Source organism: Euwallacea similis, chromosome 5 (genome assembly GCF_039881205.1).
Source record: "Euwallacea similis isolate ESF13 chromosome 5, ESF131.1, whole genome shotgun sequence".
Taxonomy (NCBI): domain Eukaryota; kingdom Metazoa; phylum Arthropoda; class Insecta; order Coleoptera; family Curculionidae; genus Euwallacea; species Euwallacea similis.
The window spans coordinates 4,735,221-4,750,496 of NC_089613.1; the positions used below are offsets into that span (position 1 = coordinate 4,735,221).

The 15,276-nt window shown below is 32.2% G+C and overlaps 3 protein-coding genes across 4 annotated transcripts in view; 2 read left to right on the forward strand and 1 right to left on the reverse strand.

Moving 5' to 3' along the window:
- Positions 1-7,109, forward strand: part of Ubr3 (Ubr3 ubiquitin ligase) — a 60,328-nt gene extending 53,219 nt beyond the window's left edge. For both annotated transcript variants that reach the window (XM_066390173.1, XM_066390174.1), the window contains 3 exons: positions 3,081-3,228; positions 3,807-4,078; positions 6,007-7,109. In XM_066390173.1, the coding sequence (XP_066246270.1) occupies positions 3,081-3,228; positions 3,807-4,078; positions 6,007-6,124 (538 nt within the window). In that variant the 3' untranslated portion in view covers positions 6,125-7,109. The remainder of the gene's footprint in view (positions 1-3,080; positions 3,229-3,806; positions 4,079-6,006) is intronic.
- Positions 7,110-10,475: 3,366 nt separating this feature from the next.
- On the forward strand, positions 10,476-11,794 carry LOC136408889 (probable isoaspartyl peptidase/L-asparaginase GA20639). The gene is made up of 6 exons (XM_066390096.1): positions 10,476-10,702; positions 10,769-10,886; positions 10,954-11,137; positions 11,196-11,370; positions 11,418-11,552; positions 11,604-11,794. The coding sequence occupies exons 1-6, from the start codon at positions 10,516-10,518 to the stop codon at positions 11,741-11,743; spliced, it is 939 nt and encodes a 312-aa protein (XP_066246193.1). The 5' UTR covers positions 10,476-10,515; the 3' UTR covers positions 11,744-11,794.
- On the reverse strand, positions 11,733-14,875 carry LOC136408890 (SREBP regulating gene protein). The gene is made up of 4 exons (XM_066390097.1): positions 14,673-14,875; positions 14,468-14,618; positions 14,254-14,409; positions 11,733-14,201 (listed from the first exon to the last, which is right to left on the reverse strand). Exons 1-4 carry the CDS (start codon positions 14,772-14,774, stop codon positions 13,999-14,001), a joined length of 612 nt encoding a protein of 203 aa, XP_066246194.1. The 5' UTR covers positions 14,775-14,875; the 3' UTR covers positions 11,733-13,998.
- Between the last annotated feature and the right edge of the window lie 401 nt (positions 14,876-15,276).

Genomic DNA, 15,276 nt, shown 5'->3' on the forward strand with positions numbered 1-15,276 from the left:
GAGTTTACAAACAAATAATTTTAAACATAACAACCCTGATTTTCTAATGTAACCGGAACTCCCTCAAACCCTTTAGAAAAACTTAGGCATATTTTGCACGTACACCAAACATAAATGATGATATTATTTTTGTGATGTTCTTTGTGTTTGGTTTAAGGAAAAGGGAATAGGAATTCTGCATTCGTGTTGGTACTTTACACTTTCGTCTACCAAAAAACGGAATACAATCGCTGATGGAAAAAACAGATTTATATTCGAGATAATATTCCATTGTTGGATTGCCTCAATATTTATATGTACAGAGTGGGGAAACTATAAAGTGAATCTGGATAATCATAGAAGATAGAGAAAAACAAATAAAGCACCCTTAAAGTCTTTTTTGGAGAGACGTCTAGTAGAGTACCATCATTTAGTTATTATATTAATTACATTAATATGATCCCTAAATTATTAGGAAATTTTTTTGACTAGATTGTAAGGATTTTTTTATAATTAGATCAGTTTTTCAGTTATAACATAAAGTTGCATTTTTTCATATTTAAGTTGTTAAATACGCCAACGATGCGACGTCCCGACTATAGGTACTTTAATCTTAAAAAACTGGTACTAGCAAAATACTTTAAGTATTTTATGGTATAGGTAAAGAGATCCGAAATTTAACAATATTCATTATTGTTGTCCGAACTTTCTTAAAATAAATACAGCTCAATTTTGTCTATTTTGCAAAAGCGCTCTCTTTTGTGATGTCGGATAGTGAAAGTAATCAATCTCCCGACTCTGAACCCGAGATTCCCAACAATAGTATCAAAAGACGTGTGGAGAAGATAATCAAGCAACTTGGGGATTATTTGACCGACTGCAGTGTATTTAAGAATTTGGAGGAGTGTAAATCCTTAGAAAGTCCTAGAAATGTGCAAACTTCCAAGAAAAGACCCAATCTTCAAGGCGCAGGTGATTCTATACCAAGCCCGGCATTAGCACTATTAGTGGTCCCACCTAGGAAACCATATTTTGAAAACTTGAAGATATCCAAACCGCCAAGTCCTTGTAGAGAGATGAAAGCCTGCAACAGAAGACGTAACAGTCAAGACGCAGTTTGTTCCACACAAAACCAAGCATTAGCGCTATTAGTGGTCCCACCTCGAAAGGCATATACTAACGCTATGCACCAAATGACCAATCAGTATAAAAATTCGGGTGGTAGTGGTGCCTACATATCTAGGTTGAGCTCACCTTCGGATAAATATTCACAGAAGAGTCGGCCACAAAAGGTAACTCCAATCAAAAAAATTCCGACACCGCCGAATTCCCCAAAAAAGAAAAGAGCGCTAATGGTAGTTTTCGCGAAATGCCTTAACGAAAGCCTAACTTGAAAATGATGTGGTATAAATAAGAGAAAACTTTTTATGGTAAAGGTTCTGGATGTCAATTTGTGTTTTCTCGTGCCGTTTACTTTTTAGAGTCAGTCCTAATTGTCCTACGTTTGTGCCTTATAGTATAACAGTTCTTTTAATTTGCAACTGTTAATGAGTAATTTTATATAATTAAGTTTTAATGTAACTTAAGGCTCGGTTTTTACATCAATTCCTTATTATTGTGAGGAAAGCGGTGATAATAAGGAGTTTAAAGTAAGGCGTAATTAAAAGTATTAAGGTCTATAAAAAAACTGACGACTGACTGGACCTAAAAACGTTTGACAAATTGTTACGTATAACATGCAAATCAGCTACAGTGTGAGATAACGATAGTGATAATAGTTTTATTATGCGTATTTTATAATTTTATGTGATAAGCCTTTGTTAATATGTTCGTGTAAATTATGAAAGTATGGGTGGTTGTTCGTAATATTTCATTTAATGAGCACAATTCTTTTTAATTGAAAATATCGATAATTGTTGATCTTGTTTGAAACAGAGAGTATTTCTCTACAATTTTAGACAAAACTTCTAATTTGTCAACACTGGTTATAGATTGGCACCTTACGGCATTTCGACGCATGTCTTTGTGTAAGAAATGGGATTAATATAACACTAATTACACAAAATAGCATTTTCTAATAAGTTTCATAAATGATTTTTTTCTAATGTTAACTTATTCAAGTTGTGCCTCTATATTATGTAGAACTACAGTAACCATTGTTGTTACTAACCTCATTTTTTAACTGAGTTATGAAATTAAACTTAATTCGTCATCGATTGTGATTACAAAAGCTATGTTCTTACTAACTGGTTACATAAATAGCTATTTTCCAATTTTCACAAGTAAAGTAATAATTTTCTTGATCGATATTACGGGTAGTTACATAATAAAATAGGGCTCTTTGATTTCATAACAAATGGGTACCCGTAACGGGAATAGTTGCTACAATTTTGCAAACACAAGGTACAGTTTGAATATGTGCAAATGTATGCTATTTTCTGTAACCCCTGTCATGTCGTGAGACTTCGCTTGGCTCGTCTCCCAAAATCCTTTTAGTTATTAACACTAAAAAAATGTAACTTGGCAATGATGGTACGGAGGTCAACTCGGTCATTTGTATTTGCAATCAAAACAGAAAGGACAACATAGCTATTTTTTTCAAATCAGGCCATATGTATGCACCTTTTTAGCTTTGTTCTTAATTATTTATTTGAATTTTGTAAATAAGCTTTATTATGTTCTGGTGCTAAAACTTTCGGAGAACCCTCTCGAGAAATACTTCACGTACATGGGTGAAAGCATTGTGTACACAACCAGCACTATTATAAGGTTTACTGAAAGCATCGTTGCAATACCGAATTAACAAGTATATATCTCCTCCTCAGGAATGGTTACTGCTAACGTACTATTAAAATACCAAACACGAAATAGATTAAACTAGCATTAGATAAATTTAAAGTAATAAAGAGAAACCTAGTTACTGATATGGTATTGTAGATTATAGAGAATATTATGTCACACCCTGTTGTTATTGTTGGGTTCTCATGTTGCAAATTAATAATTAAAGGTTTTCCGTCCACCAACAAATGGATTTTTTTCAAATATTTGATTTTTGATAATCTAACCTTTTACGATCTAACAAATGTTTTATTCTATTTCAGGTACTCTCCTCAGTCATGGTGTAATGAATTCGCCACGTTTGTAGGAAAAAGTCAAATCGCAGCTAGGTCATTTTTAGTAGATCAACCAATTTTGTGGCATCCGCCAAGATTATTAGCTTTACCTAGGGAATACGAAAAAATATTTACAGTAAGTATCTAATAAAGAAAATAGTCTACTCTACTCCTTTATGATGGTATTTTTGACCAAGGTCTTCGACATCAGACAGGTTTTATTGTCTTCCTAACAAGAATTATTGCACGTGACAGCTTTAAAATATTCAATTCTACCTCTTTTCAACCATTTTTGTAACTGCAGGTATTTTTCAAGGGCAAACCGAACCGTTGGACAAAGCACTGTGAGGATGGCTATAAATAGCTTAAACGTCCTGCATTAAAAACTATTTCGATACGCTCACTTAGTAAATACGCCATTACCAAAACTTTTTTCTATGTGAATATTTTAGATGAAAATGACTAAAATCACTAAAAGATTTTACACTGTCTACATCTAGAATTATACTTTAAATTTGGTGTAAGAGGTTTCGCGGTAGATCTTAACGTGCGTATGTATATGCGAGGGAAAACGTGACAGCCCGAAGATATACTATTGATGAATTGTCCTAACGAAAGTCGCATATTAGCATCTTTGACAATTAAGGCATTTGAATTAAAATTTTAACCTCTTGACCAGGAGTTTTTTGATACATCCTTTATTTTAATTTCCAGTATTATCACGAACGACCCTGCAATCAATGTCACTCTGTGGCGCAGGAAACGAGTATATGCCTATTATGTGGCACCATCGTTTGCCTGAAACAAGGCTGCTGTAAACAACAAAACGTGTGCGAAGCAGTGGCGCACGCCCAGGAGTGTGGGGCAGGCACCGGAGTTTTCCTAGTAATTACCTCGACTTACATCATCGTCATTAGGGGTCATAGGGCGTGTTTGTGGGGATCCCTTTATTTGGACGATTTTGAGGAGGAAGATAGAGATTTAAAGTAAGATATAAATGTTACCTATCCAAGACAGAATACTTAAGAAAAATTGAAATACAAGGATTTATCAATATTTTAGCGCTGACTGTTTTTTTTTGTATTTTTCTACTATACGTCTTATACACTGTGTCCAAGATAAGAATAGGAATCTCGAAAATGGCAAGAGATACGAATTTGGTTAAAAAGTTGAGCAACCAAAGAATTATAAAGACATATCGAAAAACACTGAAGACTATTTCTAGCTTTAATTTATATATGTAATAAAAAAATTTTTCAATTTTTAGAATTTTTAAATTAATTTTAAATTTAAAAAATAGCAATAATGATTTTTATATACATTAAAAAATAATTTAATGTTTTTCGTTGATTTCATAACCTGTATACGCCGATAGTTGATCTGATGTTAAGAAAGATGTCGAAGTAGAAATTTTATTTTTTGTTTTAACTCATATTTTTATTGTTTTGACACATTATAGTGCAAATTGGCATAGAAGCAATTTCCAAGGCCGAAAACCAAAAACATCTGCCTATTTTGTTATAGCTAGTCTATTATATTAAGCCTTCAACCATCTCGGCTATTTAAAAGAGCCATAAATGTTATTATGACCCTGCTGCTGAAAAATATCCTGGTTTGATTTACTTTCTAACTAAAAAAGGTATATCAGTTATAAATCTCAAGAAACGTTTTACCTGAATTTCCTAGAAAGCGAACTGTGTAGACCTTAACACGATATACCTTGCTATTCCAACAAAGCATTAAGTTTATTTAGAATGGAGAACCGGTATTTAATGTGCGTTTACACAGCGAAGGCTAGGACGTGACAATCTATTTCTATGCCATGTCCTGTCTGATACTCGGATTTTAATCTGTTAAGTTTTTGGATTGTTATTGTTACCAATTCATTAAGAAATAAGGTGCTCTTTTGTATGATTAGGCAGTCTTTCATCGAGGTTAATGGTAGCCATGTAGAACATTTGTTACTTAAGAGCTTCTTTTCTGTTATTAATATTTTCATTTTCAATTTTCATCATCAAAAATACATATCTGATGTTAAAATATTATCTACTTTTTCCCTGTTATTTCTCTGTAAATTCATTTGAGTCTACTGAGTTACTTTCTAGGTTTTGTATGAATTGCATAAAAAACTTCCAGTGGAATTTAGATCCAAATTCTAGCCACATAAAATTTAATAGTATATTTTATATTAACGTGCAAAAATGTATGCGACATTTCAACAGCAAAAATCTCGAAAGCGGTCAACTTTTAAGAGTCATAATTCGTATACCTTATTTAGATAATAAATCAGGATATTTTGCAACCGTAAAGCCCCTGCAACTACATAAAAAAAAGTTGCAATTCTTTTAAATAGGTAGTTTTCTATTTACCGTTTCGGAAAACTCCCTTCTACAAATTTTCAGTAGTCAAAAGATTGTGGCATAGATAACTGTCGGCAGATAGATCACAATATTTTAGAGGTCGGGAGCTGTTGTTGCTCTATATACGTGAAATTATTACTGGGCAATACGCCACTCGAAAATTGGGGACATAATGAGTTTAATTTTTTTTAACGATCACCCGTTGTAATTAATCCACTAAAAACATAAAAGTTTTTTGAAAAATGCAATCTTTAACTACTGGTTTATTAACTAATCGTAGTTTATCACATTTCAAAACGCCACTTTTAGATCTTAATACTATGCAGCATTGCCTTAATTTAACCGACTTCGTAATTTTGCAAAGAACCGAGACCTTCATAGTAGAACTCTAAGGACAGTCATCCTGTATATGCTTAAGAATTTTTTTTTTTAATTTGGCTAAATAAATAACCCTACCACTCAATGAAAGAATATTTCACTTTCTATTATTCAACCAACTTTCAAGTTTTATCGACAACTGGTTGATTTAAATTTATTTTTTCTTCATTTTATAGACGAGGAAAGCCTCTCTACCTCAGCAAAGACCGTTTCCAGCTTCTGGAACAACAATGGCTAGCCCACCGCTTCGACCATACGAAAAAGACGTGGGTGCAGCACCGCAATGCCCTCTAAAACCAAATACATACGCCTAACTTCCAATTGACTTTTATATTCGACATAATAAACCGTTGTTTGGATAACGTGCGAATCTTATTTTAATTTTGACTGTGATAAGATGTAGTAATGGCTGGAGGGGTACCGTTAAAACGGCTTGCTGTGACATTCTTTATTATTTTTTATGTAGCGAGCGTAAATTTTAGTTTTGCTTAGTATATGTTCAATCTGCTCTGATTTATTTTGTATTTGTGGCAACCGTTAAAGAGTTTGAAAGATTATCGTTTTTTATTATTGGATGAGTAAAACTGCCACTATTTATTATTTCTTTAATATTGTATCTGCTTAATTTAGTATACCATCTTTCCTCATTGTATTAACTATTTATTCTAGTCCAGTAATAGTTAGTCCTCGAGTCAGCAGAGCTTGCGATTTGCTTGAGAAAACTTTAATCAGAAACTGGAAAATATTCGTCGCTTTATAGCTTGCAGTATATTTCGTTTTTTTTTTTAATGCATTAACGTACTCTTTGGGAAATTCTAAACGTTTACTTTATACTCTTATAAATAACTTTTTGTACATAATTTTAGGTTTAACGTGGGTTGTTATTCTTGATCGAGCTTGCTTGTGATAATCCCTATTTAAAACCACTTTTTACCGGTAATGTTGGTGTCTTTATACTGTCTTACTGACTAATTAACCCTGCTGAATTAAATGACATTAAACATACATAAAAATGTGTTTAAAATGTTTAAACTTCCTTTTTGGAAATCTTTTTAGGGCAAAACAACAGTTCCCCTTAATACAGTGAATATGATTTTTTCGACGAATATGCGGTCCTCATTCGAGCACTTGACGAGAATGCTTAAGACTGCAGTTATTAACGAAACCACCATGATTAATGTTTATATTGTGGTACGTCCAAAATCAAAGTTAGCATTAAGGTTGTCATATTTTAATTTTTGTAGTAAAATTATGCTATAAATTTGTGAGTTCAAAGTTGGAGATGTGGTTTTATTTTCATCTAATTGTAATAAATGCCGAAAACAGCATCGAATTGTTGTGTTATGAACGAAACTAATGGAGTCTTAACAGGAGTGTTGCGATCTGTTTGAAGTTTATTTTCGTAAAAAAGACTATAAAATGGTCTTTATTTGTTAATATTGCTCAATCTGCAATTCAACATTCAAGACTCCGAAATCACTTGCAATCTTTAATTGAATATTTGGAGTTATTTTCCGTTGTACCTTTAATAACGATGGATCTTATCATTTTAATCAAAGTATTTAGAGGTAGAAAATGATTTTTTTATATTTGTGTTATCTCGAGCTCTTTTGAATCTTCTCCCTTTTCTTTAATATCGAAGAATGTAAACATAGCATAATTTGAAACGTTCAAAAGATATTTTAAAAATTACTACAAGTACATTAATCTGCTACAGTTAAAAAGTCTCTTTTTGAGACTAATTTACAAAGATAATAGAAACATCAAACAATTTTCATGTGCGTAAATTTCTTAGGAAGAAGGAAAAATGTAGCTCACATGAAAATTTCAAATTAAGCACTTTCAGGGACAGAGCTTATGGCACTTCCACCATTTTTCGTGGTGGAATCTTTCGTAGGCGCTATCTAAGTGTGAGTAGCAAAACTTACTATCGTGTAAAGTAAGACATTTTGCTTATATTTAAGACCTATTGCTTTGCATGATTCCTAGCTAGCGCTATAAAAAACAAAGCGTTTCGCTCTCTCTTGTAAAATATCCGTATTATAAATAAGATACACTTTTTCAAGTCTAAGATACTTCGTTGACTTTATTAGGTTTTTAAATTGCAGTAAAACAGAAGAATGTTTTAGAACCTTTCGCAGAGATTTTAAATTATTATCTTCAAAATCATTCCTGTATGGTACATTTTAAATTTAAACTCAAACAATGATTACAGACTGTTCTTTAATATACTTAATAATTCTCATACTCTTCAAAAGATGTCGCCACACATCGCAATTTGACTAGAAATTCTAATCTGTATTTAGGGCAATAAACCTTAAAAGAAAATAATAATTGCATTTGTTTTTAAATTTTACCCAAATATCGTACTGCTTTCTCTATTTCTATCCTTTTTTCGCAATTCTTATATGGGCCGAAATGTATTGGACCTACTCTTACTCTTTGTTCATGTACCTAGAAGATATATATGTAAGATTTCGGTATCGTTATGGAAAGAAAAAAATAAAACAAAAGCAAGTTTTGAGGTACTTCTTTACTTGTCAAGGATCCGAGTCAGAATGCCCCCCGTTACACATGTCTTATCCATCCCCGCGCTCTTTTCAAGAGCATTGATAAGCCACATTCCAGGCCTTTTCCCACGATTCCCTGACCCATCATCAATTTTTCTCTCGCCTATGTTAAGGAATTCATAAACAACCCTCTATCGTTTTCTCACGCTTATCTTAGAAGTAATTTACGGTTAACCCCCATGTCATTCTCACATGGTATTACTTGATAGTCTTAACATAAGCGAGGAATGCTCACATATACGAACATAGGCAGTGAAATCTCAAACTATTACAGAGAGGAAGTAAAACCACGTGTAAGTCATATGAATGTATATATTTCAGCATTAAATACTGGATAAAAATAAATTCTTTATGCCTAGCTGGGTTGTTATGGTATATTTAAAACGGTGCGATGTTTTAGGTACTCATCTTCCTTATAAAATAATAGTCAATACAAACATTAACAATGAAAACTCTGACGTCGTTTTGACATTTTCGGTTACCAAAGTGTGTTTTTAACCGTCATGAACTTTCAGAAGATTATAAAAATATCTTGACTCTATATTAAAAATACCGAAGTTGAAGTTATCATATAACCAGTTGTGGTAAAACCGGAAATTGCAAATAAGTGTCATTTATATCAAAAAATGGCAAACTGTTAAAATCCTGCATAATGAAGTGACTTATTACATGTCAAAATTGTGAAACACATTGTTCTAATCCGAACATTCAGTTTAAATCCTAAAGCGTGCAGTGTTGAGAGATCCAAAACGTGCATGTTATGAGCATTTCGCAACCACGGTGTACGTACGAGTATATGCGATTTTTTGCACTACTAGATTTAACTAGATTTGATAAAATTCTAATAAACTTACCAAAATTTAACACGTTAACCGCCCACCGTACATTTGAATTTTTAGTCGATGGGGCCCAAAACGAAACTTTGTTTTAAAATGATTTTTTGATTACATTACTGTCATATATATTTGAGTTTTATTATAAAAATGCCAAAAATCAGTAAAAACACACTTTGAAAATGAAACCCAACGTCTGGGATTCGGAGCCGATTTGACAGAAAAAGTGAAACCCGTGGTTTGGGCTTCGTGGCTGTTAACGTGTTAACATAAAATAAATCCGAAATATAAAAAAGCAATACCTCTGGAACAATGAGCGAAATATGTACGTGTTGTCATTAACCTGCTATTATCCAGATAGTCATTTAGTTATTTTAGAAAGTGGTGAGAAAACGTACTTTGCCAATTTACTCAGTAATAATGTCTGTTAAAGCTAATAGTGAAAAAAGAAATTCTCAAAAATTATGCATAAACTGAGGGGAGCACTTTGCTGATACACCCGGTATATCTAAATAGACAAGAAGAGAAATTTTCCAAAAACTTCTTTTTAATAGTTCTGAAAGTTCGGTGCAATTGAAATTGATTAGGTTCAGAATTTTGAATCAGCTAATCAATTGGATATTGGGTAAAAGCAAAACTTCGTATAATTGCATGGACACTTTCAAGCCCATTTCTTTCATGATATTAATATTTATTGTTTACGATATACTGGATACCATATAATATAAATATAATAATTTACTGAAGATAAATATAATTAATGGAAGCGAGAATCAACGTAATTTAATGGAATAGCAAATTTGATGGCAAACAGCAGTTTATCGTTGTTGCTTGGTGGTTGACTAGGCTTTATTTGAATTTGAATTATTAATAGTCATCAAATTAGTTGATATGTATAAACTACAATTATTGGTTCCCTTACAACTGTGTTTACTGTGTAAAAGGTTTGTATATGTATGCAATATAAATTTACTCAAGTACTCTCAGTAAAGGAATAAATTAAAAATATTTATGTACGTTTCATTATTCCGATGCCACTAGAATTATATCGTAGTCGCAGATAGGGATTTCTTTCTATGGGTGATCTAAATTATTTATAGCCATATCTGTTATGAAATAATTACTCTGTGCTTTGCCATTAATGTCCCGTGTTCTTTTCTGTCTTGACGCCTAAATTAAGTAAATAATTCATGCTATAATATATTAGCCAATTTGAAGCTTAAAAAGCATTAGCTATGTGCTCTGATGCATCATCAGTTTCAGTGTAGCAATATCATTAATCATGGAACCAATCATTCTTGTTCATGGAGGCGCTGGAGATATTCCAGATTCAAGAATACAACCCAAGTTCGACGGCAACAGGAAATCTGTACAGGTAGGTTACCAGATACTACAAGCAGGGGGATCTGCCTTGGACGCCGTGGAGGCAGCAGTAAAAGTTATGGAAGACGATGAAGCCTTCAATGCAGGTATACCAAAAAAAAACGATAAAAATCTTTTAATTCTATGGTCTTTTAATTTAATGCTCATGTCAGGCTATGGATCGGTTTTAAACTTCGATGGGGAAATTGAAATGGACGCAAGCATCATGGTTGGAGCGGATTTGAGGGCGGGAGCAGTTACTGTTGTCAGAGATATAAAATACCCCATAAGGTACCATACTATATACCATACATAATAAACTAATACATGATTTTTACATCAAACTCTCCCATTATAGTTTAGCGCGGTTGGTAATGGAGAAAACGCCTCACGTATTATTAGCAGGGGCAGGCGCCAATAAGTTCGGAAAAGAACAAGGAATTCCAAGACTCCCTTCTGGCAGTTTGGTATCCCCATATGCTAAACAAGCATTGGAAGAATTTAAGAAATATAAAGATAATAGGACCGAAATAGGAGAGAAGGTTGGATTAGAACACATTGAGGTATAAAACTAGTTTAAAATGGAGAGGTTTTTTTTAGAATCCTGGAGAAGTGGGCACTGTGGGGGCTGTCGCCATAGACCGCAAAGGAAACTTGGCAGCTGCAACTTCGACCGGGGGAATTAACGGGAAAATGGTGGGCCGAAGCAGCGATACTTCCTTGATTGGTAGCGGTACTTATGCAGATGATAACATTGGAGCTGTCTCAACCACAGGTAGTTTTTTGAGTAAATACTTTCCATCTATAAGACAAAATTTGCAGGACATGGGGAGTCGATAGCAAAGTTTTGTTTAGCTCACGCTATTATCAAAGCCATGGAATATGGAAACAAGACTGCTGATGAAGCCACAAATCAGGTAATAGAGAGCATGACAGCAAGGTTAAATAATTCTGCAGGTATAAGTTTCTGTACTGTGCAAATATTCTTTCCAAGACAATATTTTATAGGGGCAATAACAATATCCAAGACTGGGGAAATTGGTATAGGTTTTACCAGTCAGCGTATGTCATGGGCCTATAGGAAAGGGGATGAAGTGCACTATGGAATTGAGAAGGGGCAGCACAAAATAGAGAAAATTGCTAATTAAAAAACTGTAATGGTTAGAAACTATATTACTAATTAGTATCACAACTAAGAATGTGTTTTACTTGTTCTTGTTTAGTTTATCTAATCTTTTATACAATATGAGTCTATACTACGCAAATAGTGACATATTATGCAAATATGCTAGAAAAACTAATTGTTCAAAAATCATATAAAATGATTTGAAAGTTAAATAACTCATTTTACCAGCAAGTAAAGCTTCAAAAAATAATAAAATGGCATGCTGGTATTCGCAATCATACTGGTGAACTTGAAACTACATAAAAAAAAGATCTGTAACTTTCAACTTGGAGACCTCCTATTTTTGTTAATATTAATATTTCGGAAAAGTGCGAAAGAAGGCTTGCTTTTAAAGCCTCATTTGCGGATAAAATGAGTTCTCCCCTAGTATAGAATAATCTTGTACAGATATCTTATTTAGATGTGCCTATAGAAATGTTTAATATGTCATAAATGACGTTGCCAAATGTTTTTAGTTTTTGAGATTTTATGAAAAATATTAAAATTGCTCAAAGCTCAAAAGAAAACGTTTTAAAAACTGTTGGCTGATTAAAAAAAGTTTAATCGATTTTTTGTTATTTTTTTCCTTCTTACAACATGGGCTTATTATTACATTACATTTATTTAAATTGTTCTTTTACATTTTACATTTATTTTACATTGTTCAAGAACAATTAAGACATCGACATCGGCGGACGTTTTTTTAATTAGACGTTTCTATGTTATTCTTTGAAATTCCTTTTATTGGCCAATTTTATATTTTTCTTAAAAAAAGGTCGGAAATAAATAATTTGGCAACACCCTTTACGGCATATTAAAAGTTTTTAAAAATGGCAACATTTTTCTTGTTTTACCTATTTTAAAACTCTCGCCGTTTCGGACTTAGGAATATTTAGCACAGCTAAATAAAACACCCTGTACAGGGAAATATCAAATAGATTATAAAACTAATTTAATGTGTGTAATAATGATGACATATTAACAACACACTTTTTTAAGTTTTCTTCACACACGGCATTGAAGAATAAAAAGAATAACAATAAATCTATTTAAAATAAAATAACAATTATAATTGATTTCTTAGGTCAATTATAATTATTGCTCAGGCTAATTAAGTTCTTAATAAAATGAAAATAGTACACTAAACACCATAAAACTCCTAGGCTGAAAAAGAAGGTGTGTTTGCCAATAATTACTAATGAACAAGAGATCATTATTACTGTTTATTATTTTCTTATCAATTGATTAAAACAATGCAAAACCCTAGAGAAACCAAGCCATGTTGCAAATCATTAGCACTCAACATATATTTATCATAGAAAGTTCAGTCATACAGCCTTAGTACTTTGATGTAGTCAGGTCAACACCCCCTTTAGGTAAACATGAATAACCCCACAGAATCAGAAAACCCAGGTATATGAACGCTTATTTTAGCTCACTCTTATCATTGGAAAGTATGCTATTAAATAAATGCAGTATATGTGTGGGGCAAGAGATATGGGTATTTATCGAGCAATTATCAAGGACGTATTCGGGTATTCAACCAAGTGGCTTTTTTATGATAAATTTGTAACATCATGAGGCCATGATCACATTTATTACTAACACAGTAAGGCAGTCTTGAATTTTGATAACTAGTTTTTAGAATATCATGAACCCCAAATTCCACAAAATTTAATATGGGAATGTTTTTAGTAATACTCATTAATTAGCTCCTTTAAGTTTAAAAAACGGCTTTGGCAAATAATTGAACTTTCTAATTAATTACAAATAATTTTGCCTAGTTTATGTCTCTCAATTAATGATTAAACTACCCTTCCATTATCACTAAATTAAATATACCAAAGTTAAAACTGAATTCTTTCATAGATTCAGGTATATTTGCAACTTACACTAAATTAAAGTTCATTTGAAATAAATGTTAAGCACTTTTACCTAATGGGTCAAATTTAGCTTAATTAATGTAAATTCATTGAACTTTTTTTATCCATCAGTGCTATATGTGTCATTACTTCCATCATCATACCTCGTTTTTAGTTGTGTATTACTATTTATTATATTAAATTACATTTATTACACTAATTTAAATTAGTACAACTCATGTTTTTAGTGCTTGAATGTATATTTACCAAATGTCTTAATGTAAGTTTTTAATGAATTGAAAGTTTAAACTAAGTTGAAATTATTGAAATGAAAGGTATAAACTAGGCATATTAATAGGATTATAACTTTAATAAATTAAACTTCCTCTATACTATTCGTTGTAGGTGCAGTTTCACCGTAACAGTGTTTGGCTTTTGGGTCTTTATATGAATTTTCATGCTGAACACTTTGGGAATTTGTTCTGCATTTTGCTAAACACAACTCAAAATGATCTGACACAGAGGCAAAAAGAACATTGTTCTGTTCTGTGGCTTTTTTTAGTATGGTTTCGAGGACATCTTTCTAAAACACCCAACAAAACTGTAAAACAAACAATAGAATAAATGAAACTTGCCTTATCAGGATGCAAACAACATGAGATGCAATATTCATAAATAGCACAACATTGATTTATATTGCATGTTTCGCAGGTGTACTGAAATATGTTTTGAATTTCGCTATTGCAGCAACCATTAGTTAAAATTTCACTTCTCGGGCATACAAACCCTGCAAATAATGTTAAATACAAATAAATTTATTGGTGATTTTGCTGGCTTGTTATTACCTCTATCATCTACAATAAGAGCTTTCCCTTGAACTGAGTTTCTACATGTATCATCAATATCATTAGTAGCATTGTGCTGTTGCAGAGTCCTCCATATGAAGGGCTGGGTTCTCCTGATGGGGACTACATCGTCACTATCCATGAACTCGGACTGCAAGAAATAGGGGCATTAATATTGTTAAAATCAGGTGATAATAGATCTCACCTTGCCCACATAGCTGATGATGCAGTAACATAGGGATAAGGTAAGGATCAATCCCAGTATAATTCGGCGTCTTAGAAACCGAATAATAGCGGCGTACCACATATTTCAGGCGTCCAAAAAGACATTTTTAACGCGAAGTATCTGTTTAATTTGTAAATAAGTATGTCAACATTTTGGCAATTTTTTTTAGGTTATAATTGATTAAATGTTGACATTGTAATGACAATTGATAAATTAGAAGTGATTAATAGAGATGTACTGTATATTAAAAATAAAATTATAATGTAATAATTGTAGTAAAATTTTTTAAATGGCAGTAATTTCATCAATTTTTATAGTAGTTTTTTAGAAATAGAACTATCAAAATGCATTATAGCAAGTTGATATTTAAAAATTCATTTATTATGATTTTAAAAGTTAAAAATTAATTAGGGATTGCGTTAGTGAAAGTTACTAATTATATTAGCATGTATAATTTTAAATTTTGAATAATGAAAATTTCTAATTTTATGTAATTTACATATTGTTTAAAATATCTATTTTGTCGACGAATTTGCGTTTAGCAATAATTATAGTGACGGCATGTTTCCTACAAGGAATGTTT